The sequence below is a fragment of the Kwoniella shivajii genome, chromosome 4 (assembly GCF_035658355.1).
Source record: "Kwoniella shivajii chromosome 4, complete sequence".
Lineage (NCBI taxonomy): Eukaryota > Fungi > Basidiomycota > Tremellomycetes > Tremellales > Cryptococcaceae > Kwoniella > Kwoniella shivajii.
Window position 1 is genome coordinate 775,014 of NC_085911.1, and position 24,905 is coordinate 799,918.

The 24,905-nt window shown below is 42.1% G+C and overlaps 11 protein-coding genes across 11 annotated transcripts; 4 read left to right on the forward strand and 7 right to left on the reverse strand.

Moving 5' to 3' along the window:
- Positions 1-107: 107 nt before the first annotated feature.
- On the forward strand, positions 108-1,879 carry IL334_003267 (uncharacterized protein; the record flags this gene model as incomplete). Its single annotated transcript, XM_062935001.1, has 7 exons — positions 108-346; positions 529-636; positions 777-870; positions 1,010-1,100; positions 1,398-1,516; positions 1,628-1,746; positions 1,801-1,879. 7 exons carry the CDS (start codon positions 108-110, stop codon positions 1,877-1,879), a joined length of 849 nt encoding a protein of 282 aa, XP_062791052.1.
- A 1,881-nt stretch (positions 1,880-3,760) lies between these two features.
- On the forward strand, positions 3,761-4,356 carry IL334_003268 (uncharacterized protein; the record flags this gene model as incomplete). The annotated part of the gene is made up of 3 exons (XM_062935002.1): positions 3,761-3,850; positions 3,913-4,280; positions 4,347-4,356. The coding sequence occupies 3 exons, from the start codon at positions 3,761-3,763 to the stop codon at positions 4,354-4,356; spliced, it is 468 nt and encodes a 155-aa protein (XP_062791053.1).
- A 479-nt stretch (positions 4,357-4,835) lies between these two features.
- On the reverse strand, positions 4,836-6,527 carry IL334_003269 (uncharacterized protein; the record flags this gene model as incomplete). Its single annotated transcript, XM_062935003.1, has 2 exons — positions 4,836-5,996; positions 6,105-6,527. The coding sequence occupies 2 exons, from the start codon at positions 6,525-6,527 to the stop codon at positions 4,836-4,838; spliced, it is 1,584 nt and encodes a 527-aa protein (XP_062791054.1).
- A 1,358-nt stretch (positions 6,528-7,885) lies between these two features.
- On the reverse strand, positions 7,886-8,819 carry IL334_003270 (uncharacterized protein; the record flags this gene model as incomplete). Its single annotated transcript, XM_062935004.1, has 4 exons — positions 7,886-8,075; positions 8,149-8,295; positions 8,354-8,411; positions 8,510-8,819. The coding sequence occupies 4 exons, from the start codon at positions 8,817-8,819 to the stop codon at positions 7,886-7,888; spliced, it is 705 nt and encodes a 234-aa protein (XP_062791055.1).
- A 1,129-nt stretch (positions 8,820-9,948) lies between these two features.
- IL334_003271 (3-isopropylmalate dehydratase, large subunit) lies at positions 9,949-12,422 on the reverse strand (the record flags this gene model as incomplete). Its single annotated transcript, XM_062935005.1, has 4 exons — positions 9,949-11,810; positions 11,863-11,943; positions 12,006-12,142; positions 12,211-12,422. The coding sequence occupies 4 exons, from the start codon at positions 12,420-12,422 to the stop codon at positions 9,949-9,951; spliced, it is 2,292 nt and encodes a 763-aa protein (XP_062791056.1).
- A 599-nt stretch (positions 12,423-13,021) lies between these two features.
- IL334_003272 (uncharacterized protein) lies at positions 13,022-14,532 on the reverse strand (the record flags this gene model as incomplete). The annotated part of the gene is made up of 4 exons (XM_062935006.1): positions 13,022-13,411; positions 13,475-13,617; positions 13,676-14,363; positions 14,419-14,532. The coding sequence occupies 4 exons, from the start codon at positions 14,530-14,532 to the stop codon at positions 13,022-13,024; spliced, it is 1,335 nt and encodes a 444-aa protein (XP_062791057.1).
- Positions 14,533-15,549: 1,017 nt separating this feature from the next.
- Positions 15,550-18,301, forward strand: IL334_003273 (uncharacterized protein; the record flags this gene model as incomplete). The annotated part of the gene is made up of 12 exons (XM_062935007.1): positions 15,550-15,655; positions 15,717-15,775; positions 15,835-16,001; positions 16,073-16,160; positions 16,261-16,427; positions 16,568-16,693; positions 16,765-16,890; positions 16,966-17,089; positions 17,189-17,391; positions 17,476-17,566; positions 17,662-17,727; positions 17,807-18,301. The coding sequence occupies 12 exons, from the start codon at positions 15,550-15,552 to the stop codon at positions 18,299-18,301; spliced, it is 1,818 nt and encodes a 605-aa protein (XP_062791058.1).
- Positions 18,302-18,465: 164 nt separating this feature from the next.
- On the reverse strand, positions 18,466-19,898 carry IL334_003274 (uncharacterized protein; the record flags this gene model as incomplete). Its single annotated transcript, XM_062935008.1, has 3 exons — positions 18,466-18,751; positions 18,848-19,096; positions 19,180-19,898. 3 exons carry the CDS (start codon positions 19,896-19,898, stop codon positions 18,466-18,468), a joined length of 1,254 nt encoding a protein of 417 aa, XP_062791059.1.
- A 640-nt stretch (positions 19,899-20,538) lies between these two features.
- Positions 20,539-20,996, reverse strand: IL334_003275 (uncharacterized protein; the record flags this gene model as incomplete). Its single annotated transcript, XM_062935009.1, has 2 exons — positions 20,539-20,665; positions 20,830-20,996. The coding sequence occupies 2 exons, from the start codon at positions 20,994-20,996 to the stop codon at positions 20,539-20,541; spliced, it is 294 nt and encodes a 97-aa protein (XP_062791060.1).
- A 454-nt stretch (positions 20,997-21,450) lies between these two features.
- IL334_003276 (60S ribosomal protein) lies at positions 21,451-22,455 on the forward strand (the record flags this gene model as incomplete). Its single annotated transcript, XM_062935010.1, has 5 exons — positions 21,451-21,534; positions 21,720-21,768; positions 22,104-22,173; positions 22,248-22,362; positions 22,435-22,455. The coding sequence occupies 5 exons, from the start codon at positions 21,451-21,453 to the stop codon at positions 22,453-22,455; spliced, it is 339 nt and encodes a 112-aa protein (XP_062791061.1).
- Positions 22,456-22,770: 315 nt separating this feature from the next.
- IL334_003277 (uncharacterized protein) lies at positions 22,771-24,648 on the reverse strand (the record flags this gene model as incomplete). Its single annotated transcript, XM_062935011.1, has 7 exons — positions 22,771-22,898; positions 22,973-23,105; positions 23,215-23,379; positions 23,440-23,725; positions 23,915-24,112; positions 24,175-24,242; positions 24,385-24,648. 7 exons carry the CDS (start codon positions 24,646-24,648, stop codon positions 22,771-22,773), a joined length of 1,242 nt encoding a protein of 413 aa, XP_062791062.1.
- Positions 24,649-24,905: the final 257 nt, after the last annotated feature.

Below are 24,905 nucleotides of genomic sequence, written 5' to 3' on the forward strand. Positions count from 1 at the left end.
CTCGTAAACCAGTTTTACCACCTTCACTTCCAACTTACCTCGTTCCCTTTGATACCGAGATCAAGTACGACACATATACAAATATAGATATAGGGACCAGTGGTGGGATGGATATAAATGGAAGTAGTTCCTCAGCAGGATCCTCCTCTAGGAGAACTATGGATTTCTCACCAATTGGATCTTCGTCCACTCATTCGAACTCGTCTCAGTTGTCAACGCCGAACAACACCTCATATGGGGGGACAGATGGAATAGGCGGGTTGGTACAGTATCAGAACCCAGGTGGATCAAGGACACCTCCTGTAACGAGTCCGAATCCAATAGGTGGAGGTAACAATGAGTGGAGGTGAGTTGACAGTCAAGTCCATTTGAAGAATTCCACCGGAACGTTATTCGGACAAGGCCCAGATTCCCTGTTCAAGCAGGAGGAATGTAATGAAGGGCAGAAAACAATGAGATTAACAGGGCGTTTGAAAACGTACTGGAGAGAAGGAGAGAGAAAAATCGCTGACTCGTCACATTGTCCAGGTATGAAATGCGTAGAGAAGCTCAACAAATAATACCTGGATTATACCTCGGACCATTTCAATCTTCAACAAATTTGAATAAAATGAAGTTAATGGGTATAACGCATGTGTGAGCTTTTTGAGTTCATTTCAAGATCAACTTCTCTCCATCATCATTCATTCTCATATCTCTATCATACGAACTTGTCCGTCTGGATGCAACTGATTTACAAATAACATATACTGACTTGCGGGACAAATCAATTTTAGCTTATGTATAAGAGATAAGAAAGAGAAAAGTTTGATCTATCCTAGATTCCCAACTGAATTCAGGTATATGACATTGGATATAAGTGATAACACCGTGAGTATTGAAAGTCAGTTCTCACGGCCCCCCAACCCACTCACACAGATACTGAAAATATACATAATCTCAAATTTTGCTTTTTGTCTCCTTGACGTGTGAAGTTGGCTTACGTGCTGACATATGCTTTGATTTGCAGGATCAAAATCTAATTACTATCTTTCCACAATGTAGAGACTTTATAGAGGAGGCTATGTCAATGAGCGGCATTGTATTGGCTCATTGTAACGGTGAGTCAATTGAAGTTTCGATTTTCTGGTTGATTGCAGGAACGTCCACGTGCTTCTCGTACTTGATAAGACCATCTCATTATGTGTGTCGTTTGGTCGAAGTTGTTTAGTGGGAAAGGGGGAGGAGCTGGGGCATCGAAAGGAAGGAGGAAGAGGATGAGGAGACAAGGAGAGGAGGAAGGAGATTGAGTGGGGGAAAGGGGAGCATGAGCGAGATTGATTGCGCAGGGGAAGAGCGACAGCCGAATGATGTTTTTCCTGTGATAACGCCAGTGCTAACAACTTATCCACTCACAGGAGGCATCGCACTTTCACCTGCTATAGTCATTGGTTATCTGATGTGGAAATTCAACTGGACAGCGGATTACGCTTTAGCGTATGTACAGAGCAAGAGGTATTGTGTCAGTACAATGAGTGTAAGTTTGTTTTGAAACATGAGAATTTGCTGTGTTTCCCTCACATCATTCTGATATACGTCAAACGTACTCTCGTGTATGTTGACTGACCGCTTGACTCATCTGTCTTAGTTTCAAAATCAATTCAAAGAGTATGAGCCGATACAAATGGCTCAAAGAACGGTACAGCAAGCTGGATTTGGAGCTAGAACAGGCAATGGGCATAAAAGACAAGCATCAGAGGAAGAAGAGTGAGTGCTAACACAACGTACACGTGCAGACTGAGCTGATATTAAGCGCTACAGAGATGACGACGAGGACGATGACAGAAGAAGAAAACAGTCTATGCGGACTGGATCAACGACTGATATATCAATGGAATAGATCAAACTCCAAACTTTCAGCTTATCATTTTGGGCCTCCTTGTATGTAAACAAAAACGATGGATGTATCGGGGTTCGCCTCATCATGTAAATGTACAACACGATCTTATGATGAATGGTGTATTCATTGATCTGGATCAGGGATCGCATCGGGTATTAAGAGCACTGGTGGTGATCCCAGTGTAAATCACAGTCCTGAGCATGAAGACTCCTGAATGTGTTAGCTGCCGACTCAATCGAATGATCTCTGTATGACTTCCGTACACGTCGACTCGAGTCCTGGACCACCGGCGACTGCACTTGAGGACCCTTTCATACTCTTGACATCCATCTTACAGATATCTGCACCAAAGGAATGTCCCCATCGCTTGAAGCAATTCATGACAGAATGGTATGCGTGGCTTTTCTGTGGCTCATAGCTTGAATTGGTCTAGTCCACACTCACTATGGTAAGAAAGCTACGCGTTCGAATGACCCATTCCGTCTACACACCATATTCTTACACTTAAGACATGGATGAAGTTGAAGGCGCTTCTCCAATCCTTGAATACATGCGATGTAGGAAGGTTGTCGTTGGTAAGATATGGTACCGCGTTATCAGAACAGCCGGATTCGGGCTTTTGGTATTTTACGATTTTTTGTACACCAATAAGGTTACCATCTATGCCGTAATATACACATTCTATCGGAGCTCTCTGTCTCCGGATTGACCCAGTATTTTGCCTTGATACCTGAGAATGATCGGCTGGAATGGCTGTGCCTTTTGAAGCGAATCACGGCATTTGGCGTTTAATATTCTCCGATAAAATACGCTCGATTGGGTAACTGATCATTTTCCTGCAATAACTATTTGGGAGAGAGCTTTTATTGACTCACCACAACCACACACGACACGACAAGACAGAAGTAAGAAGCATAAGAGGCGTTCCTGAGATTCCAAGGTCCTTTTACAGCCTTTCGTCAGCAGCCGTATAGCTCGACTGAGGAGTTTGGAGGCAAAGATTTAGCAGAACATGTGGCGTTCGGATGTTTCTTTTTGGGTCGGCAGGGGCGTTTATAGACGAAGTTGGTAAGAATTGTATCAAAACTTACTGATAAAAATGTTAAATACGCCTTGTTTCTACGTCTCTTTTCAGCTTTCCCTCCTTCACTGGATAACGCTTTCTCCCCATAAGTCCTTGATCGTTTTATACTCGGAATCTTATCTTGTCGAGGAGGTTTACTGGGACTCATGATATAGAGAACTCAACAGGGAAAAAGCCTTTGAAGGCGTCCTCGAGTATCTTCTTTGCTTTGGGATGTATCACCACTATTTTCTATATGATGTTCCTGAGAAAAGCCTCAAAGCCTCAAAGAGAAATCCAAGACTTCCAAAAGATCGAAACACTTCCGCCTTGCAGTAGTAATATTAAGGAAAGACTAATGATCACCCGGACATGAAAATGCATGACTAACCACAAACCACAAATCCCAAATCCGCAAGTGGGATTTTCACTTCTTGATTCATGCACTTTCAGGATATAGGATAACCTGTTTTTCCCATATGGTATGATGGGATCTGAAAGACAGAAAGCATGTCATATATATGAACTAATCAACGTCAATCAAACTGATATCTTTTTCTTTTTCCCTCATGTCATTATAACTATCATACCTATCTTCATTTCCACCGTTTTTCTCTTTGTTTCTTTTCGACATTGAATAGCCTTGAAGGCATATCAAACACCACACTCTCTTGTTTCTCACCAACTTATATCTGCAGGTTCAGATCAATCACACACATTCATTTAACACATTTTTCGATTTTACCCTACTCAACCTAGATTAGCCCACCCGTACTCCTAATCATACCTTTCTTGAGCAAGATAATCCGTCGACAAAGATGCACTCAATCAGTCTAATCCTTCAAACCCTTGCGGTAGTACTTTTATTGCCTTTTACTATGGCTGCTCCTGCACCTGATTCGATTTTCGTGAGTATCTAGTTGTTTGGTACTGTTGAACAAAGGACCAAGCTGACTTTGCATAAACTTAGTTACAACAATCATCCACCTTTAAACCACTTGGATGTTCAACGACTTTCCACCCTACATCAATCTTACGTCAAGTACCTTCACCTTTTGCTTGTTTCTCAAGATGTTCAGATAAACAAGTAGCCGCTTACTCACAACTACAATCTGGTGTTTTATGCGCTTGTGGTGGTGAAGATATGTTGGAAGATGTAGGTCAAGATAGATGTAGAGATAATACTTGGTATTTATTCTCAAACGGTGAATTAGAATCTACGTCTACTTCTACTTCAGATTTAACAATTCAGGAAACAGCATCTTCCTCTCTCAAGAAGAGAGATAGATTAATGCCTTTCATGTTGATGAGGAAAAAGGCAATTGAGAAACAAAAAAAGTCAGTCTGACCTCTTGCTACCACCTGACCATTCCCGAATCTAAAGCTGATGATCGATTGTCTCAGATCTCAATAAATACGATTGGAAGCAGTCCCTCATTTTTTTATTTAATATTACAACCCCACCCGCTTAACAAATCTGAAATTTCGGAACTTTTAATGTTCCCAGGACAATTTTCATTTCGCTCCTCATCATCTTTATTGAATGTTAGCCTTGGGCAATTTTTGGGTTATAGTTGGAAATCTTTTATTTCTTTCCCGGTAAAATAGTAGTATATATAGTTAAAATACATTCAAATGATACTCGGCAAATACTGCTCAAGCAGTTGCGAGTAAACAGTACAAAAACATGAATTTAGAGCATAATCTTTCATACATACAAGCATGACTCAGAATGGGTATTGTATAGTGAGACCAGAAATGTGCTCTGAATTGTTTTGAAAGATTGTATCCTCTTGGCCTGCCTTTCAAGCTAAACTTTCTCTTCAGATATATGTTCACCTCCGATCATTAACTTATTTTTTAACGTGCTTGAGCCAATGGAAGTGACGTCTCTTAAAACCATCCAATCTTCTTGATTGGACTAGTTTCACCTTGATCGAAACTTGGTCGTCTAAATCCAACTCTCCTTTCTCCCCCTTTTGATGGTGATCCCAGCTTGAGTGATTTCCAGAACTTCTTTCCAGGTGATTTGACAGACTTACCGTCATCTTCCGTTGACGGAGGAGTAAGGGGAAGAGGAGAAGTCGATCTTCTCTGTGGTCTGAACCCGTTCCTCAGTGCACCTTTGGTGGGTGATCCGGGTGTTCTGGGTGTCATGAGTGGTGAAATGATCTTTCGTTCAGTCTTAGGTGGCGAAGGATGAACTTGCATCCATGTTTTTGGAGTGTTATCGCCCAAAGGTGATGATGTAGGACATTTAGCTTGTCTGGAAGGCGTTCGAGGTAACGACGAGGTCGGCGTCTTGTTTCCTGGTGAGATGTTCCCACTTCTTTGAGCCCAAGGGATGGGCGTAGTATTCCTAGAAGTGGAGGAAAAAGATGAGGCTCGAGTGATGGTACGTGGCAGCAAAGGCGGTAACAAATCATCGTCATCATCGTATTCCTCTTCGAAGGTGGTATGGTAACGTGTTTTTTTACTTGTGGTATGACCTTCCTCCGATGAAGCGGGTGAGACGTCCATAACATTCCAACTTGAATCTGATTTATGCTGATCGATCAACTCATTCAGTGATTGAGGTGAACATTCCATAGTGGAAGCGGGAGATTGCGTGAATGTGATGATCTCATTTTCATGATGGACTATCTCACCATCTTTCTTATGATTGAATCGATAAGATCGGCTAGGACTTGTAGGTGGACTTATTGGTTTTACTCTTACTTTATTTCCAGGTATGGGAGAATTCATATCTGCTCCGAAAAAAGTACCACCTCCTTTTCCTCTCCATCCACCTTGGGTCAAGTCTGCGGGAATCGACCCTTTCCTTTGAGGTATAATGGGTGGTTTGGCAGCATTCATCGCTAACCAAGTATCTCTATCACGCCATGGTTGACTGATTGATGATGATGAAGTGATTAATTCAGAAAATGATCTTGATCGTCTATGTGAGTACTTTTTATCTCTCGAAGATGGCAGAGGTAACAAAGTCGGAGGAGTAGGTGGGAATGGGTATGGTGATTTGGGGAAGGTCGTTTTGATGAGGGGTGAAGGAAGAAGCTATCAATACCGAAGAAAGAATAGTAAAAAGTCTCGTCAGCTCCAAAATACGAATATTTCATTGACTATCTCGTTTAGTGGTCAGACTTCAGTACATTTTGGACTCACTTGGTTGTGATCGCGGTTCATATTGGATTTTGTCAAGTCGAGCAATAAATCCTGAGGATTATTGTTCACCTCCGTCATGTACTTCTTCCTACCTTTGACAAGTTTTGATGATACTTTGGCGTCAGATTCTGGAATATCGTTGATAACGAATTTAATCTTTCCTCCGAGCGGCTTTTGCTCTTCTTCTTGGGGTATTATCAAAGTCTCTTCGATAGTAGGTTTGATAGGTTTGGTATCGAGAAGTAACGACAACTCGAGTGTCTCAAGCTCAGTAGTCGCGGCAGATGAAGAGGAAGAAGGGGATAAGGTATTCGCTCTTCTTCTAGTCCTTGATAGCGACAATGATTTCGATTTTGAGAGCGAAAGCGAGAAGTGAGAGGTTGAAGTCGAATTAGATGATTTAGATCGTAATGTTAATGTCATTTTGAAAGCGTATTCTTTTATACTTCGGTCGTCAAGGTGAGGTTTTTGTCAGAAGAAGTAAGGAAGGAAAGGGAAAGGTAGCCAAAGGACGTGTGACTTCACTAGCGTGGTATACAATATTGATCACCGAGACATTCGACAAGGAATGGTAAGGCAGTGATGATGATGAAAGCGGTGTATGGCGAATGGTGAATGGATTGGAGTCAATGTGCAATCGGATGAGAGAAGATGGAAGAAAAAAAGGAGATACTGTCTGGATCTGTGAAAATCATTACTCTTCTTATATGTATTTTCTATCACGTCTTAATCATGAGTAATCCTACAGCGTTCACAGAGAAGGGCGAGGTGAACGCAAACAAAACTTCACCCTCGTCGTCTTCTCTTCACATCCCATCCTTCCTCTGACAACGATCATGAAAAAAGAGAGTTTTGATTTACCCCCTTGCCAGGACCTTGAAGACTCATTTATTGATGACAATCACCAAATCATAAACTCAAAATATCATGTAATGGTCGTTCTTTCCAGTACACTTTCTAGCCGTTTATCGGGGAGTTTGATCGGGTTCAATGTCAATCCCACCTCTTCTGCGCCGTGTGATTCTCCGGTTCCCATGTTCATTCGAGGTCCCATTGCAAAATGATTGATTGATGAATGGATGAACGTGTCTACTCCGTTCGTGTTTCGTCTCTTCTTCGACACGCTTTCCAGACTCAAACATGTACCATCCAGATCTGATCGAGGGTCATCAACGTGCCTGACAAGTAACTCCTTTTGATGATCTGGAATTTCAGGAGGGGGTGTTTGCTTGACGTTTCATCTTCTTTTCAACGTTCACTTGCAGTTTCAACTTTGGGTGTTACATGCTTCATCTTTGCTTCTTCACCAAAACCGCGTTGGCTTGTTCTTGGGTGACCGTACCCAATAAGATACCCTCGATAAACAAAAAAGTTTGGTCTTCCGAAGATTGGGTTCCTATTGAATCAAATTAGAGCGGCAGTTAAGCCGACGCGTCCTTCCATACATTCGACGCGACTCAACAATTGTAAGGACCGGTATCAGTAAAATCGAGGACTAGGAAGTAATTCAATTGTTGTCTGCACCACACAGGCTGTATGTCTAAAAGTGTAGCAGGTATGACAAGTATGATTAGATAGAGGTTACATCAAGGACATGAGTACGTGAAGCGTAAGGCATAAAAAAGAGTGATCATGATCGTATATGCTATGAGATGTTTATGCTAAATGCGATAGGATTAATAAGGGGGAAAAGTGAAAGGATTGATGTTGATTGTGAAGAATATTGTGAGTCGTTGGTGTCTGGTTATTGGTTGTTGATTTGTTGTGCTTGAGGCTTAATCTTAAGCGAAAGCAAGACCTACAACACCGGCAGCAACGGCGACGACAGCACCGTTGAGCATAGAAGCTGGCATAGCGGCTGAAGAAGCTACAGCTGAAGAGGCAGCGGACGCAGCAGCAGAGGCGACTGAAGCTCCGGAAGATTTGGCGGCAGAAGCAGCAGCTACACCTGATGAAGCGGCGGAAGAAGCCCTGTAAATAACAAGTGATTATGTTCAGTGTCGTGTCAATGTCACACCGTGAGCGATACGATATGTAGACTCACTTGGAAGCGACAGCGGAGGAGGCAGCTGCGGAAGAAGCTGACATCATGGCGGAACTGGCAGAGGCAGACATCATAGATGAACCTGATGCAGCTGAGGTGACTACTCCAGCAGCGTTGGAAGCAGTGCTGACAGCGGCAGGAGTCGAGCTAAGACGGAGATATTAGCATCAGGAAACGGCGAGGATACCAAGATACGATAACTTACGCTGAAGCAGCTGAGCTGGTAGCAGCAGCGGTCAAACAGTTGGTGCTGGAACCAGCTTCTGTAAATGTATCGTATCAAGATTAGTGTTCCACTCTTTTCCCTTTTTTGCTCCAAGTCTGGAAAGATCAGTGCGTGTAGATGTAGAATGTAACTTACGGATAGTGACAGCTTGGTTGTAGTTCACGGTACCAGTAGAATCAGTTACTTTGAGGGTGATAGAAGTACCAGAAGCGATGTTGACGGTCCAAGTTAATGAATTACCAGTTTGTTCACCTAAATCTTGTAAAGCAGCAGCTGAAGGTTCACCACCTGGAATAACAGCAAGGTAATAAGGGGATTGACCACCTGTCCAAGATAAAAGTGCAGGTTGACATGTGATTAATGAAGCTGGAGTCTGGATGGTGAGATCGGCAGATAAAGCTGATCCAGCTAAAGCAAGGAAAAGAACAACTGATTTGGCGAACATCTTAATTATTAATTCTTTTAAATGAGTGACTTGTTGTTTCCGATGTTATTAAAAGTATGCAAAATGACTGTGATTTACTCTTTTTTATGTTTTGTTTATGTTGAGATGGATGAGAGATGAGATGAGATGAGATGAGAAGAAAAGAATGAAAGGGATAAACAGATGTTTGTGTATAGAGTTATACTTATACTTTTCGTAAATTCATTACTCACTGACAGCTTAGCTTGTTTACGTCGATTTTCTCTGTGACCGATGAACTTATGACAAATAAGACAAACAAATAAAGCTTACAATCTGAACGAACCAGAAGGCTAGAAAATGTTAGTCCTAGTCCTTAGTCTCAATCCTTAGTAGTAACCTTAGTGCACTCGTTCATATAGGATATTATTCCTGACGATCGTCATGTTTGCTTATCTCACATCATATTTCTTAAGGGTTGGAAATCCTTACCCTTCCTCGTTTATTTGTGAAATTCAGAATGGGTTCCAGCTTCCAGCCTGAGATGAAAAGAGAAACAAACAACATTCAAAATGCAATGAATTGACTCAGTGAAATTTGACAAGCCCCTGATATCATCACCCAAATTCAACTCGTTATTGATTGCTTCCAGTCCGAACGATCATACCATCCGATGTGTCATATATGATTTTGGTATAAACTTACAAGATTTGCCTCACCTCATTGCTTTCTTGTGTACAATCGGAGTGATCGTCAGTTTTATATGCAGAGGAGTAATTGATTCATGTCAGTACAAATCGAATCCGACCGCGAAGAAAACGTTTGATCTTCCTTTCTACCCACGATGTCGAGCGAAAATGAAAATCACACTCGCCGGATTTTAGGGTAAAAAAGCGCAAAAATCGCAAATGAGCAAAAGGTTACAAACCAAGACATATCTAGCACAGGGTAAAATAGATTTTATGGAATTTAGTCAACTTTGCCATGTGCGTGCACATAACAGCTGGACTTTGAGGATATGCTTGATGTGTAATATGATTATGAAAGTGGGTTGAGAAATGATTGTAGACGTCCAAGATATGCATGGATCAAATCATCTTTTAGGTATATACAACAAGGACAAGAGTCCCTTCCTTTCTCTCCCGAGTCTGCATCTAATAGGAAGATGCCTTTACCAATCATTTTTAGATACAGATTTTCTAACAGGTACAGCAATAACTTTTTGACCTTTTTTAGCGTAACCTACACCATCTAACCAAGGCCAAACTGAAGTACGTTTCTCTTCGAATTTTTCAATTTTTTGTCGATGTTCAAGTGTTAATCCAATATCATCAAGACCATTTATGAGACAATGTCTTCTGAATGCATCTACTGTGAATGGAATAGGTGGTTTACCATTTGGTCTTACGACTTGTTGGTTTTCTAGATCGACGGCAATCTCTAATCCTGCAGATGCGTCTTCATATAATGCTTCAAGATCAGCTTGAGGGAGTTCAAGTGGAAGCATACCGTTTTTGAAACAGTTGGTCTTGAATATATCACCGAACGAAGGTGCCATGATACATCGAATACCGAAATCGTTGAGTGCCCATGGGGCGTGTTCTCGCGAAGAGCCGCATCCGAAGTTGGGACCGGTACAGACAAGAAGAGACGATTTGTTCCATGGGTCTTTGTTTAAAACGAAGTCTGGAAGGGGCTCATTGGTTCGAACGTCATATCGAATTGTCCAGAAAAGAGCTGTACCGAGACCGGTTCGGAGAAGGGTCTTTAGGAATTGTTTGGGAATGATCTTGTCTGTGTCGATGTTTGCTTCCCACATAGGAGCTGCGATACCTTTTACGACATTGAATTTAGGAAGACCGGCAGAAGCGGCAGCAGCTTGCTTGACGGGGGTTTGACCTTCTGCTGTTTGCTCTGTAGGCTTGACAGGAGGAGCAGGGGTGTCAACGGGGGAGAGATAGTCTGAATATTCGGTGATCTTGAGTCCACCATCTTCGCCGAGATGAGTGCCCATGAATTTTCGGACATCGGTGAATTTACCGGTAAGAGCGGCAGCGGCGACCATTGCAGGAGACATGAGATGAGTTCGTCCACCAGCACCTTGTCGACCTTCGAAGTTTCGGTTGGAAGAAGAAGCACATCTCTCTCCAGGTTTAAGTTGATCGGGGTTCATACCGAGACACATTGAACAACCAGCTTCCCTCCAATCGAATCCAGCCTTCTTGAAAATGACATCCAGGCCTTCAGCTTCAGCTTGTTGTTTCACCAGACCTGAACCAGGTACGATCATAGCGTAAACACCCTCAGCGACTTTGGTGGGACCGCCATTCTTCTCTGAAGCAATGATGACTCTAGCAGCAGATCGCATATCTTCAATTCGACCGTTGGTACATGAACCGAAGAATGCTTTGTCGATCTTGACTTCTTCCATGGGAGTACCGGCTGTTAGACCCATGTATTCGAGAGATCGGATGACATTAGGTCGTTGAGCTTCAGGGAAGTCTTGAGGATTAGGGACAACACCGTTGATGGGAACAACGTCTTGAGGGGAAGTACCCCATGTGATGGTAGGGATGATATCTTCCGCTCGAATCTCCACCTCGATATCGTATTTAGCTCCAGCATCGGATTTGAGGGATCTCCAATATGCCTCGGCTTTATCCCATTCTTCTCCATCTCGAGGACTGAGAGGTCGTCCCTTGAGGTATTTGAAGGTGATCTCATCAGGAGCGATCATACCAGCTCGAGCACCACCTTCGATTGACATGTTACATATTGACATTCTTGATTCCATCGAGAGTTCTCGGATGGCAGAACCGGCAAACTCAATAACACAACCAGTACCACCAGCAGTACCAATCACACCGATAATGTGAAGGACGATGTCTTTCGATGTGACACCTTCGGCGACTTTGCCTTCCACGGTGACGCGCATATTCTTAGATTTGGCTTGGGGAAGGGTTTGAGTAGCAAGGATGTGTTCGACTTCGGATGTTCCGATACCGAAAGCAAGGGCTCCAAAAGCACCATGCGCTGCAATGGTCATCAGTATTGATTCATTGTACTGATACACAGGAGAACTTACTGGATGTATGGGAATCACCACAACAGACGGTAGTACCGGGCAGGGTGAAACCTTGTTCTGGACCAATGATATGTACGATACCTATTGTTCGCCACTTTTAGCTCGGCAACAGTCTTTCATATTGCTGACAAGCTGTCACGTACCTTGTCTCTTGTCTGACATTCCAAAGTAAGTAAGACCAAACTCTTTTACATTATCCTCTAAAGCTGATACTTGCATTCGTGAATCAGCTTCAACAATGAAAGATGTAACATCTTTGAAGTTTTTTCGAGAGGCGGTACTGCAGGTTGATACATCAGCACCACAGTCTCGAAGGTAAGATTCCATTATGTTTAGAAGGTAACTCACGGAATATTGTGGTCAACGGTAACAAGAGTACAATCTGGTCGTCTGACCTTTCGTCCAGCATTTCTTAAACCTTCGAAGGCTTGAGGAGAGGTGACTTCATGTACTAAATGCCTGTCGATGTATAAGAGGGTATCACCATCACCTGAGTGAACGACATGATCGTCGAATACTTTGTCGTATAGTGTTCTTGGGGCGGAGGTGGGTACAGGCATGATAACTGATTAATCTGGATGAATAGGACTAGTGGCGAGTCAGCTTAATAAGCTGCTTACAGGAAAACGCTACGAAGGCTGTAAGAACGAGTGGAGGTCCGAGAACTTACATGATATAAGATGTATGCGTTGATGCTCTGTATCTCTGGTGGAAGAGCTTTTAGTTATAGATGGAATATTATTGAACGATTGATATAGATGTGGGACTGAGCAAAGCTATATAAAAATAGAAAATGATTCACTCAAGAAAGAGATGGAAATCAATTGACTCGATCGGCCGAAGTGACGAACCAATAAAATGGCGTTCAGAGGTCATCTCCACGGTGGGCGAAGATGATGAGCAACAATTACGTAAGACATCGAATCGGCCGGGATTCCCGAAAGGCTCGCACGCGTTGAGAGTCTATCTTTGATGTGAAAAGCTGTTGATTCTAGCCTTCATGGGCTTAGGTACAGTCATGCACTGAGCTGGGGATGCTACAGGGCAACTATGACCGAGATGCAGACTTGCAGTGAGATAGTTAGGTTTGCCTCCGTGCAATAAATACTATTCATGTAAACAGATGCAGGGTATATATATGTACACGAACCGATTTTTCCTACAACTTCGCTCTGACCTCGTTCTTCGCAGCTAACCTGATATCTACCCAGTCACCTAGAGCAACCACCAGACCATCTATTACTTCCTTCGTCATACCAGCTCGAAGGCATATCCTCACCCTTTCCCCTCCAGGGGGAACGGTTGGCGGTACGACGGGTCTCACTATGAATCCTTTCTCAAGCAAGAAAGTCGATAGGGCATGAGGTGAGGGCGTGAGAAGACCCAATATCGGCGAGCCGGGTTTTGTAGGTAAAGAGCTGGACGGTGATGTGGCGAAAGGTATGATTGGATCAGGCGGTAAATGTAATATGTCAGAAGGGGTACGTGATAGTAGTTGTTCTAGAAGAGTATGTATGTATGTTGATATGCTCATGAGATTTTGTCGTCGCTGTAAAAATTGATCGATTTAGCTATGGGGAGGTACTTGACCGACGAGTCAAAGAGGACATACCTGATCACCCTCTTCACTTTGTAAGACATCCCACACACATTCTAGGGATATGATTGTTGAATGAGGTAAAGCAGTAGAGAAGATGAGTGGTCTAGCGAAATTGATTAAGAATGATCGAACTGTCGGGGAGCACAGTAAAACGGCTTTGAACATGAGATATTGTGTTAGCGAGAATGATTCATGAGAGGGATTCGGACTCACCACCTGAGCATCCAACGGCTTTTCCAAAAGTCATCAATCTGACGTCAATCCTTCCTTTCCCTCTTTTCCTGCGATCACCAATGTCAAATCCACCTTCTTCACCTAAAGCATAACCTATACCTCTCCCATTATCACCGTATACGCCCGTCGAATGAGCTTCATCCAATACCACACACTGTCTTTCTCTAGGTATATATCGTTCTATAACATCTAGTAATGAAGGTAAAGGAGAGAAATCCCCATCCATAGAATAAAGCGATTCCATAGCGAAGAAAACAGTTGATTTATCATTTGAACTACCTTCTTTCGTTATGCCTCTCAAAACAATTTCGATTGATTCTGGATCATTATGATTGAAAGGAATCCTTCTTTCCACAGGAACTCTGGATGATCTTAAACCAGAATGGACACTTGCATGTACCAATTCATCGTAAATAACCCAATCGTTGGGTTGAGGAACGGTGGCGAAGAAGGATACATTCGCATCCCATCCTGAGTTGAACAATAACGCTGAAGGGGAGTTGAAGAATTCTTCGAAGCGTTTTTCAAGTGATGAATGGGAAGAAGTACATCCGCTGAGTAAACGAGATCCTGTCGAACCAAATATCGAAGGCGTTGATGCCAATCTAGCGAGGAATGATTCACGAAGGGGTGTAGAGGAAGTTAGGGACAAGTAATCGTTGGATGACTAGAATACACCTGTTCAGCTAGTATCTCACTTTTCTTAGACGGGAATGACTTACAAAATCGACTAAAGCTGAACTAGACGATGTATCGTACTCCTTCAACGACCTATATCGATTCTTCTCTTTTCTACCTTGTAACAGCTTGCTCAGCCGAGTGTCAAGTTCTGTCATCTGAGCATGCGGACTTTATCGCCAATTGCGGAAGGTTGCTGGTCAATGAATGTCGAAGTGATAAAATGTTACATTAGACTCTCCCTTGACTCTCTGCTTCTTTCGTTCATGTAAGAATCGTTCGAATCGTTTGTCCGCTTGACCCGCCGAACCGAAATATCTCCCGTCGGAATCGGACATTGAGGTGGATCTCCTTCCATTTGTTTGCGGCCGAGGGAAAGAGATTACAAAATACGAGTAAACCAGTCTACTGAATCCGGCAATTGAAATCTTCTGTAATTGGCATTACAACTTGATCCGTCTGAATCGTAATACACATACATACATACATACATACATACATACACACATTACACACAAAATCACAGTTGCATCCGGGGGGTTTCTGCTCCGATCCAGGCACAGGAACCATCAAAATCTGATCGATGAATTTGATTCGTTACATCTTTGTTGACCAATGAAATGTTCATACGATATCTATCGTTTTAGCGAATTTCCTTATGGTTGTTACTCTATTATTTTCATTCTATTTTCGGTGAAAGAAAAAGAGAACTGGTCCATTACAGTAGAGTGACACCTTACCAGTAGAGAAGGGAACTTTGGAAATCGGTTCATTCTGAAGCCGACGAACGGGGTATGGGGTCTCTCTCATGATATAACTTTTTTAAAATTACAAGAACGTCACTTTTAGGATGTTTCCTTTTATGCAATTTATAAAATTATCTCTTCTGAAATATACAATAATCTTATACTCATATTGACATCCTCCCTTCAGCCAAGTGTTTATATCGTCAAGAAAAGAATCGGTATCACCTTATAGCAGAAATCGAACAATCCAATCATCCAAAGTTTCTCAGAATCAGATCACTTCTGTATTAGCACTCATTTCCATCTTTCATATATTCAGCAGGAAACGTAGATTGCCAGTAGCCATAGTAGACTCGGTAAATTGGAGGAGTATAGCAAAGCGGCAAGAAAATCTCCAGCTCAGCTGAAATCTGTTCATAAGCCTCCGCAATGGTCAATTTGACTTACGGTGCCCTCTTGACATCTTCAGATGGTAGTGTGTCATTTGAACCGTTGGGAACGGATATCTTAGCTACGTTATCCGGTAACACGTCAGGTAAGCTCATTCTGTTACCAGAACTCACAAATTGCCCACTAATAGGATACAATACGGATAGCATTCGATCCAGGAGATATAGCATGGGTCTTAACTTCTGCAGCTTTGATCGTATTCATGGTAAGCCACCTAATATCATACGGGGTCTACCAATGCTGACTCGTGATAAATGAATTTAGTTGCCGGGCCTTGGATATCTGTATTCAGGATTAGCAAGACGTAAAAATGCTTTGTCGATGTTATTCTTATCATTAGTGTCATTGGGGATAGTTTCGTTTCAATGGTTCTTCATTGGGTATTCATTAGTATTCTCAGAGAGTGGTGGAAGCTTCTTCGGAGATGGAAGGTGGGTCATTGGACACCTCCCCTTGTGATATAGAAGAAAGGAACTGATAATGTAGCTCTGTGTGCATATAGGAATGTCGGATTTAGACAAGTCTTAGAAAGACCTGTACCGGAAACCAATGGAAAATTACCTGAAATTGTCTTTGCGACATACCAACTCGTAAGTGATCTTCTCTTCGTCGTTTACTATTACTAGCTAGTCCAAAATCTACTATGGGAGATAAACTTGGCTGATGCTCGAGATTCCGAACGATCTGCAGATGTTCGCATGTTTAGTGCCGGCAGTTCTACTAGGTGCAGCAGCTGAAAGGTCTAGGATATTACCTGCATTGATTTTTATCTTCTGTTGGACAACGTTATGTTATGATATGTTAGCTCATTGGATTTGGAGTGTGAATGGATGGGCTTATAAATGGGGTATCTTAGAGTAAGTCTTCTGTCTATTATTCTGTACCTGATGTCAAAAATCTGGCGCTGACGTTTATGTGAACACACAGTTGTAAGTTCAACACATAATTCAATGACAACCTTACAAGGTATGAATAAGCAACAGATTCTGATATACAGTATAGATGCCGGTGGTGTACCCGTTGAGATAGCATCTGGTACAGCTGGTTTAGCGTATTCATATTTCATTGGAAAAAGAAGAGGTTACGGAACTGAGAGAGTCGCTTTCAAACCTTCCAATGTAGGGTGAGTTGAAGGCCGTCTATAGCATTCAGGTATTGCTAGTTTTCCCATGACTAACCACAAGATCATCGTAGCCATGTCGTCCTCGGCACGGTGTTCCTTTGGGTCGGATGGTTAGGTTTCAATGGAGGATCATGTTTCGCCGCATCTTTAAAAGCTGCTATGGCAGTTTTCGTCACTAATTTAGCTGGTTCCGTTGGGTGAGTCAATTGATTGACAGAAATGGTTATCAATAAGGAAGCCCGCTGACTTGCTCGTCATCCTTGTGCAATCAGAGGAATTGTTTGGCTTATTATGGATTTCAGATTAGAAAGAAAGTGGTCAATGGTTGGATTCTGCACAGGTGCAATTGCTGGTCTGGTAGCTATTACACCTGCAGCTGGATTTGTTGGAGCTCCCGTGAGTAATTCACGATCTCGACGCATCATTGCTTGAAAGGGGATGTTGCTATAGTGGGAACGGAAAGAACGCTAATTTGATCACTTGTTTGGTATTTAGGCTGGTGCACTTATCGGATTAGTTTCAGCTGCAGTATCGAATTTGTCAACCAGATTGAAAGTCTCAATGAGAGTAGATGATCCAATGGATATTTTCGCCGTTCACGCTTTAGCTGGAGTCGTCGGAGTCTTGATGACTGGTTTATTCGCTCAATCAAGCGTAGCTGCGAATGATGGTTTCTCACAAATCGATGGTGGTTGGTTGTGAGTGCTGTTTACGATTCACATATACTTCTAGAGCAACGCGCTGATTTGGATTGATCGATGACTCGACATTATGTCTTTTAGAGATCACAATTACATTCAATTTGCCAAACAAATCGTTTGGGCTTTAGTTGGATTAGGCTATACGTTTGTTGTCACTTATGCTATAATGTTTGTAAGTGATATACCTTATTTCCTCGTAGCATCGCCAGCAAGATATCGTAAACTGTTGATCACGACTAACATCTTCCTGGATTAATCGATCAACAGGTTATCAACCTTATTCCTGGATGTCATTTCAGATCAACTGAAGAAGCCGAAATCGTCGGTATGGATGTGAGTATTATCGTTACTTTTGTGCGAATTGGAGATAGGTACTGATTGTTGTATTGACTTTCTTTTCCAATCGTTGTAGGAAGTGGAATTGGGCGAATTTGTCGCAGATTACGCATTCCATCATCGTGATTTAGAAGGGTTATTTGATCCAAATGAATTGTCACGGTTTAACAGTGCTACCGTATTCCATCTAACTTCAATGGCACCTAGATCTTACACCAGACCATCACAACATCAACATCAACAAGGTGGAGGTGGTTTACCTCCTACGATGCCAAGAGGTGGTGCAGCAGTAGCCGATGCCATGGAGAATGGAGAGGGAAATGGGAACGGAAATGAGAAAGAAAGACCAAGATCAACAAGTAGAGGTAGAACAAGAAGTAAAAGTAGGAATAGAAATTCTAACACAATTAGAGCTTCAACTCCTTCAGGTATGGATAGAGTGGATGAAATTCATTCATCTTCTTCAGCAGATGAATTTGAGTTGAAAAAATTAGCTTCAAGTGCCAACACAACTACGAATTGGACTCAATCAAGTGTGGATAGTTCGGATTATGGTCAAAAAAGGGAATAAAAAAGGGATAGATCGGTAGATGGTGTATTGTTCCTAGCGATTGTCATTGGATTGGACGAATATGTTATTCGAATATATATATACATATACATACATATATATGTATCAACGGAAATGTACTGTACTATATAAGATTCTACGCATTCATCATAGGGCGATCCAGATCATATATGTACATGTTCAACTGTTCCTCTTCCTCTTCTAGCATCCCACACTGTATCTCTTTGAGATCTCCAGTCTAATCCTCTACCTTCTAACCAATCAATAGCTGAGACACTACTGCTTAAGCTGTTGAACCAGACTTTCTCAGGTCGAGAAAACTGACTTTCTAGCATGTATGCCATGTGTCGATGGAATAAAGGGAAGATGAGACCGTATGATGTTGATAGTGAGATGAACTGAGTTGCGGCGTGTGATGGGGTAGAAGAGTAATTTGCGAATAGAGCGGGGCTGAATGATACGATGCATTGAATCAGTTGGTTTCCAGCGATTAACGCATCTTGTTCATATCAAACAGTGAGAGGACAAAGGATGGGATTTACTCACTTCGCTAACAAACCTCGAGCCGCCATGACTCCTTTGACACCTGTTTTATTTCTCATATTGATGACATCTTCATATGTCCATATATCACCATTTCCAGTACATGGAACTTGTCCATTGACAGTCTCTACAGCGAATTTAATACCATCTAGATTCACCGGATCTGTAGATGCTTGATGTCTTGTTCTACCGTGAATTGATAAATGTGATATACCGACCGAAAGAGCATTTTGAATGAGTGTGACAGTCTGTCTACAAATTCATGATTCGTCAACATGAAGCGATAAGCTGAACGGAAAGGAGAGGAAAGTGGAAAAGGGAAAATAGGTACTTACTGTGGATCTGGATCCACCCTAATCTTGATACTAACAGGCCAATTCCAACCCATCCTACCTTTGACAGTTTTAACCATATCTCTAACTAATTCAGGTTTTCTAAGTAATGCACAACCTATACCTTCGTTATAAGCCCATCTTTGTGGACAACCACAATTCAGATCTATTCCATCAACAAATGGTGAGATTAGTTCAGCTGCATCTGCTAATGAAGTTGGATTTGGCGAAGCGAATTGTGCCATTAAAACACCTTTTACTAATTGTGAATCCCTATTTGGCGGTGTGGGATTAGGTGGTAATCGTTCGTATCTACTGGAAGAAGAAGAAGGTGATTTGTGATATGTAATTGAACATTTCTCGTACGAGGTTGAATGATAATCTTCTGGATGATTAACTCTGATAACCTCTTTACCTTTTCCTTTACCTGAACAAGGTGTCATCCAATAAACACCTCTTTCATCCGATGACGTTGAGAAATCGGATACTCGGGCAATTTGAGCTCTTGAGAATTCTTCCGCTAACATCATGGGTGTGTGAGTTATATGAGTCTCGTATAACGAAGTCAAGTGTCGAAAAGGGAGTTTCGAACATCGTACTAAAGGAGCAAGGACGTTGGGTTCGTAATTCTCTAACAGCTCTGAAGGGGGAAGGATTAGAGGTGAAGGTAAGTCGGAATATAGTTGAGCTTCAGAAGCGTCCGGGTCTATGTGAATGGACATAATTTCGCAAACTTCAGTGATCGATTCGATCGAGAGCTACAGTCGAACTTGTGTCTAGAGGCAGGTGTTCTTGGGCGTAGTGAGGTAACGAACGGAATATGACAGCGAACAAGGTATGGATGGTAAATAAAAAAGTTGAAATTGTTGACAATCTTCGAACGCGAAAAGTGGAGGTTGCCATTTCCAGGCAAATTCCACTTTCAAAGAATCCATCTTCTCGACTTCAGGTCATAAGAAGACCAATATCCATTTTTCATTTGCATGATCAGTTGAAGAGATGATAAAGAATGAAGGCGTGTCCCATACGAGAGAAGTGCATGCTGTCAGAATGTAATGATATATATAAATGATGCCCAAATGTGATTCAAACCCTAATTGTACAAATGATGATCTGTCTGTCTGTCGTGCTATGAATCCCCACTATCCAGGCGCCTCCCTTCCGATCGCTGATATTTTTATTGAGCTCCTCCTAGCTATCTTATCGTTTTGCTTCTTTACTGTCGTTTGAACACCGAAGAACATACGATAAAGTGAAAATGGCGATTTGTGGTAAGAAGAACATCATAAACGAGAGATAAGTGAGATAATTCAGATCATTATCAGTAAGCGAAATCTCGAGCCGCTAATGCAGAGTGAACGCTCACTCCAATAATGCTTTGGCCTCGTTCACTTTCCCTGCTAAGTATGGTGAACCTCCTCTATCAGGATGATTGGCAAGCATCAATCGTCTATGAGCGTCTTTCAGTCGATTCGACGTGATTGGATCTCTAAGACACGGCGAAGATTATCAGCTTGTTTTCCTTGATAATCTGTACCAAGTGTCATCCATCTTTTCAAAGCTCCAGCTGAACGGAGTCTTCATATTCCAAAAGAATTCATAGATATGTACATTCCCAATGCTCACTGAGTGAAGACACGGCTGAAAACTCACCTCAATCCTAATACCTGTAAAGCCTCTGCTTTATCCATCTTACCCTTGAATCCACCTTTCAGAAATTTATCCGCACCTCCCGCTGACGCTCGGAACATTTGATATCCCACTCGACCTGCTAAACCTGCACCGAGGATAGAAAGTCCAACAACCGTTAATGAAGCCATGTCTGATAAATATACGCAAAGTCCTTATCCTTGATGTGTTATATTAGGTTTAGTCGATCTACTGTATGCGTTCGTTCGTATCTTGGTCGACTCGAGTGGATTGTCTGAGGATCGGTGTTTGGGATATTATGATTTGGTAGAGTGGTTTTGCGATGTTGATACTTCAGAGAATTACAAGGTCTCTCGAATCGTAGGCGGCAAAAACCATCGACATCATCATTATGCATGCATGGCAGTCCTAGTGGAAAGTGCCTACCTGCCACATTTACCCAAATCCCGTGAAACGCCGAGTAAAACGAAACTGCCACTAAAAAAATCCTGGAGACGCTGCTTCACTTGCCAAATCCTGGAAAATACCTCTCAACACTGTCAATATCAACATTTGATACTCTCTTCTTTCATCCTTCAAAAAAATCACACTCTCAAAACAACACTTTTTTACCCGTTGATCAAAATGGCCCCCGTCAAGAAGAGCAAGTCCGCCAAATCCTCCGAGTCTATCAACACTCGATTACAACTCGTTGTAAAATCCGGAAAGGTGCGTTGTAATTCCACATTGGAGGATTTAGCATTAGGAAGGGAGTTGGGGTTGGAAACAAGAGAGATTGAGAGCTTGCAATAAAAGAGAGAATTGCGTCGATAGGGATAGGGATGATGCGGAAATAACAGAAGCGACGTACAAGGAGATTATGGTGCTAACGCCAGATTTTTGTATGGGAATAGTACACTCTCGGTTACAAGCAAGCTCTTAAGCAACTCCGATCTGGAAAATGTGAGTTGACATTCGAATCCTGGTATGTGAAGAGCCGTGGTGGTGGATGAGCGGGAGGATGGATGAGAGATACAGATACAGAGAGAGGAAGCACTCGTTTATATGGAGACTGGAGCCGTAAGGCTGAGAAGGTTCTCCTTGCTGACTTTTGTATTATCTTCTTTCAAAACCTCTCTATTCAATTAATATCAAAAAATTTCCAATCATCAACAATCAAAACGTCAATCTTTTTCACGACTAATGATGTACTGACCATCCCATGATGCGTTCTTGGATGGACATCAAATATCAATACAATCACACCAAACCCAAAAAAATTATACATCGGTAAATAGCCAAGCTTATCTTGATCTCCAAGAACTGTCCCCCCATCAGAAAATCAGAGCTTGAGTACTACGCCATGTTGTAAGTTTTTATGGTTTTTCCTTCTTAAATCATCTATTCTGACCATGTGAGACTGACTTGTTCCACTGAAACAGGTCAAAAACCAACGTACACCACTACGACGGTTCAAACGTTGACCTCGGTACCGCCGCTGGTAAACTTTACAGAGTCGGTGTGATGTCCATCCAAGACGCTGGGGACTCTGACCTTGTGAGTTAATCTCTCTCTCCACTTTTATACTATCATAACGGTCATGCTGACTATCGGGTTCTCTTTTCTCAGCTTCAAGTCGAGACCGCTTAAACGTGATGCACCCTTTTTTGGTTCATGCATTGTATTTATACGGGTACATTTTAACATTATTGACCAGATAGCGTATGGACAGCAGTACTCGTAGGAATCATAAGCTGGATTTGCGCTCATTCTAGGTAGAGCTGAGACGTTGAAAGTTGACCAAAAACCATTCCCAGTTCCACAAACGTAGCCTAAGCCTTCCTGATTCCCACCCGCCGGTCAAATCTCAGTCACCTGCTAGGTACGAGATCAGCTGCGTTTCAGTCAGACCTTGGCGACGGAGGATGTTCTGCAATTCAGACTGCTCGTTTTCTGCAACAGTAATCACGTTCTTCTAGTGATCCTCAATATCTTTACTTGTGTTCCTTTATCCAACGCTGAGTCCCAGAAAGTTGGGTTCTTCTCGTCCATGGGAGGTACATCAATCTCTTTAACCGATAAATTGTGTTGCTCTACTCGAAGAATCCAAGAAAGAAACATCAAATCAGCTTTTCAGGGCTGTACACTCTGACGGGATGACACGTACTGCATGTATTCACAAAACCATCAAACGTGGTTTGATTTCTGACTGTTGCTGAAATGATACATTCCGCTTTGGAATCACCTATTAAACGATTAATGGTATTCACCAGTGGCGGAATGAGTATTGGATCGTATATCTAATTCAAGCTAGTCAGTTTGACTATTTAGAAATGATATGACTTTCGCTCCGCAGTAGTCGTCATTCTGCTTGTTAATTCAGGACTGGAGTGCAAGAGAAAGACTTACAACATCAGCAGCTATAATTGTCCTTCTTTCGTTCTCTAGCGTGTCCCATATTTCAGGTCTTTCAGGAGAGTGCAAAGAAGCTTCTGTCCAATCTAATGATTTGACCTGGATCTCATCGAGGTCATCTAGTTTGATCTTGCACATCAACTGGGATTCACTTGATACCTGAATGAAAAAACAAAACAAAACAGTGTGGGTCGATGGGATACACGTACTTAAAAGTACATTGGATTTCAACCTTGCTAGAGGTGTAATACTCTCCGACTGTACGTGTGTTTCGACCTTTTCTACGTCTTCGTCCTTAGTTTCTCGAGCTTGATCTTGATCGTCCGAGGGAGCCTCATCGCCTAGATCAGTCGATATTACATTTACACCTAGTTGAGATAATAAGATAGATAAAAATCCAGTTCCAGCTCCCAGTTCGATGATGCCCCTGTCGATTGTGGTTGGATCTTGGAATATTGATTGCGGATGAAGGAGTATATGATGAGCCAAATGAAGTGCTGCCGTCCTAGCAGTATCCCAATGTATGATGTCAGTAATCGCTATAACGTTGCAGCAATTTTTGAAGTATGCCGTGTTGTGAGGAAGCGATATAATCGATATTAGTGACTATATTACTTTGATATGCACTTTTGTTTCTTTTTCCATGACACATGGCACATCGCACGAAGATTGGATCTATATTCGCTGGACTTACCACGTTCGAAGCCCTGTCGTACCACCTTGAATAGCGATTTGTTCTTCTACCAGCGTGATTTTACCTTTACCTATTTCATTCTCCGGACTCGCCCTTGTACTTGTACTTGGACGTTGAGGTTGACGTTGGGGCTGAACGAAAGGATGAGAATGAGGCATATTGTATATGAATGTCCTGAACGATGAAGCAGGTTTATCGCTATGACAAAAGCCATAAAGTCAGTAGGAGCTTGAGATACAAAGGATGGATGAATGACTCACAATGTCGATGGACCCCCTTTTGCAATCATCAATTCAGTCAATACATCATAAAACCTTTCGTCGATTTCCTTCAAAGGTGGAGTGGAAATAAGGAAGATATCAGTATAGATTATTGGTTTTTCACAGGAAGAAACAGAGCACCTCCCTAGCTCAAATCTCAAACCCCTATCTCGAATCTCGAAATCTCGAAATCTCGAATCTCGAACTTACCAGATCATTTTCATTTTCATCTTCTCCTTCTTCTTCAACTTCTTTCATACCCATTTCCATGACTTGCAAAACTTTTCTCCAGAATTTCCTCTTATATTCATTTTCAGGTTGATACCTCTCTCCCAGCAGCTCGTCAATCAGATAATGTTGATTTTGCATCTCTACCAGAAACTTTGGAAGTGGTATGGAAAGTAAATATAGTGGATAGAGTGATAAATATTGTTTTTGAAGAGTTTCCAATTCATCTCCCGTGGAAGAAGACATTTGGGTTAATTGTCAGACCCAGCTTGTGGTTGAAGTTGCGTTGATACGATGATTCAAAAAAGCGCCGCTGATGACCGTCTCATACAACCCGATTCTGTTATATCTCACCTTGTGCAGTATCAAGCTACAACAGGGGAAGGCGAAAAAGTCAAATTATCACAAAGTGGACAAATCAAGTGGAGGTGAAAATCTGGAAAAAGTTATTTCTCCTATGTTGCTATGGTGAAGCTATCCTTCATGACCCCATGACCAATTGC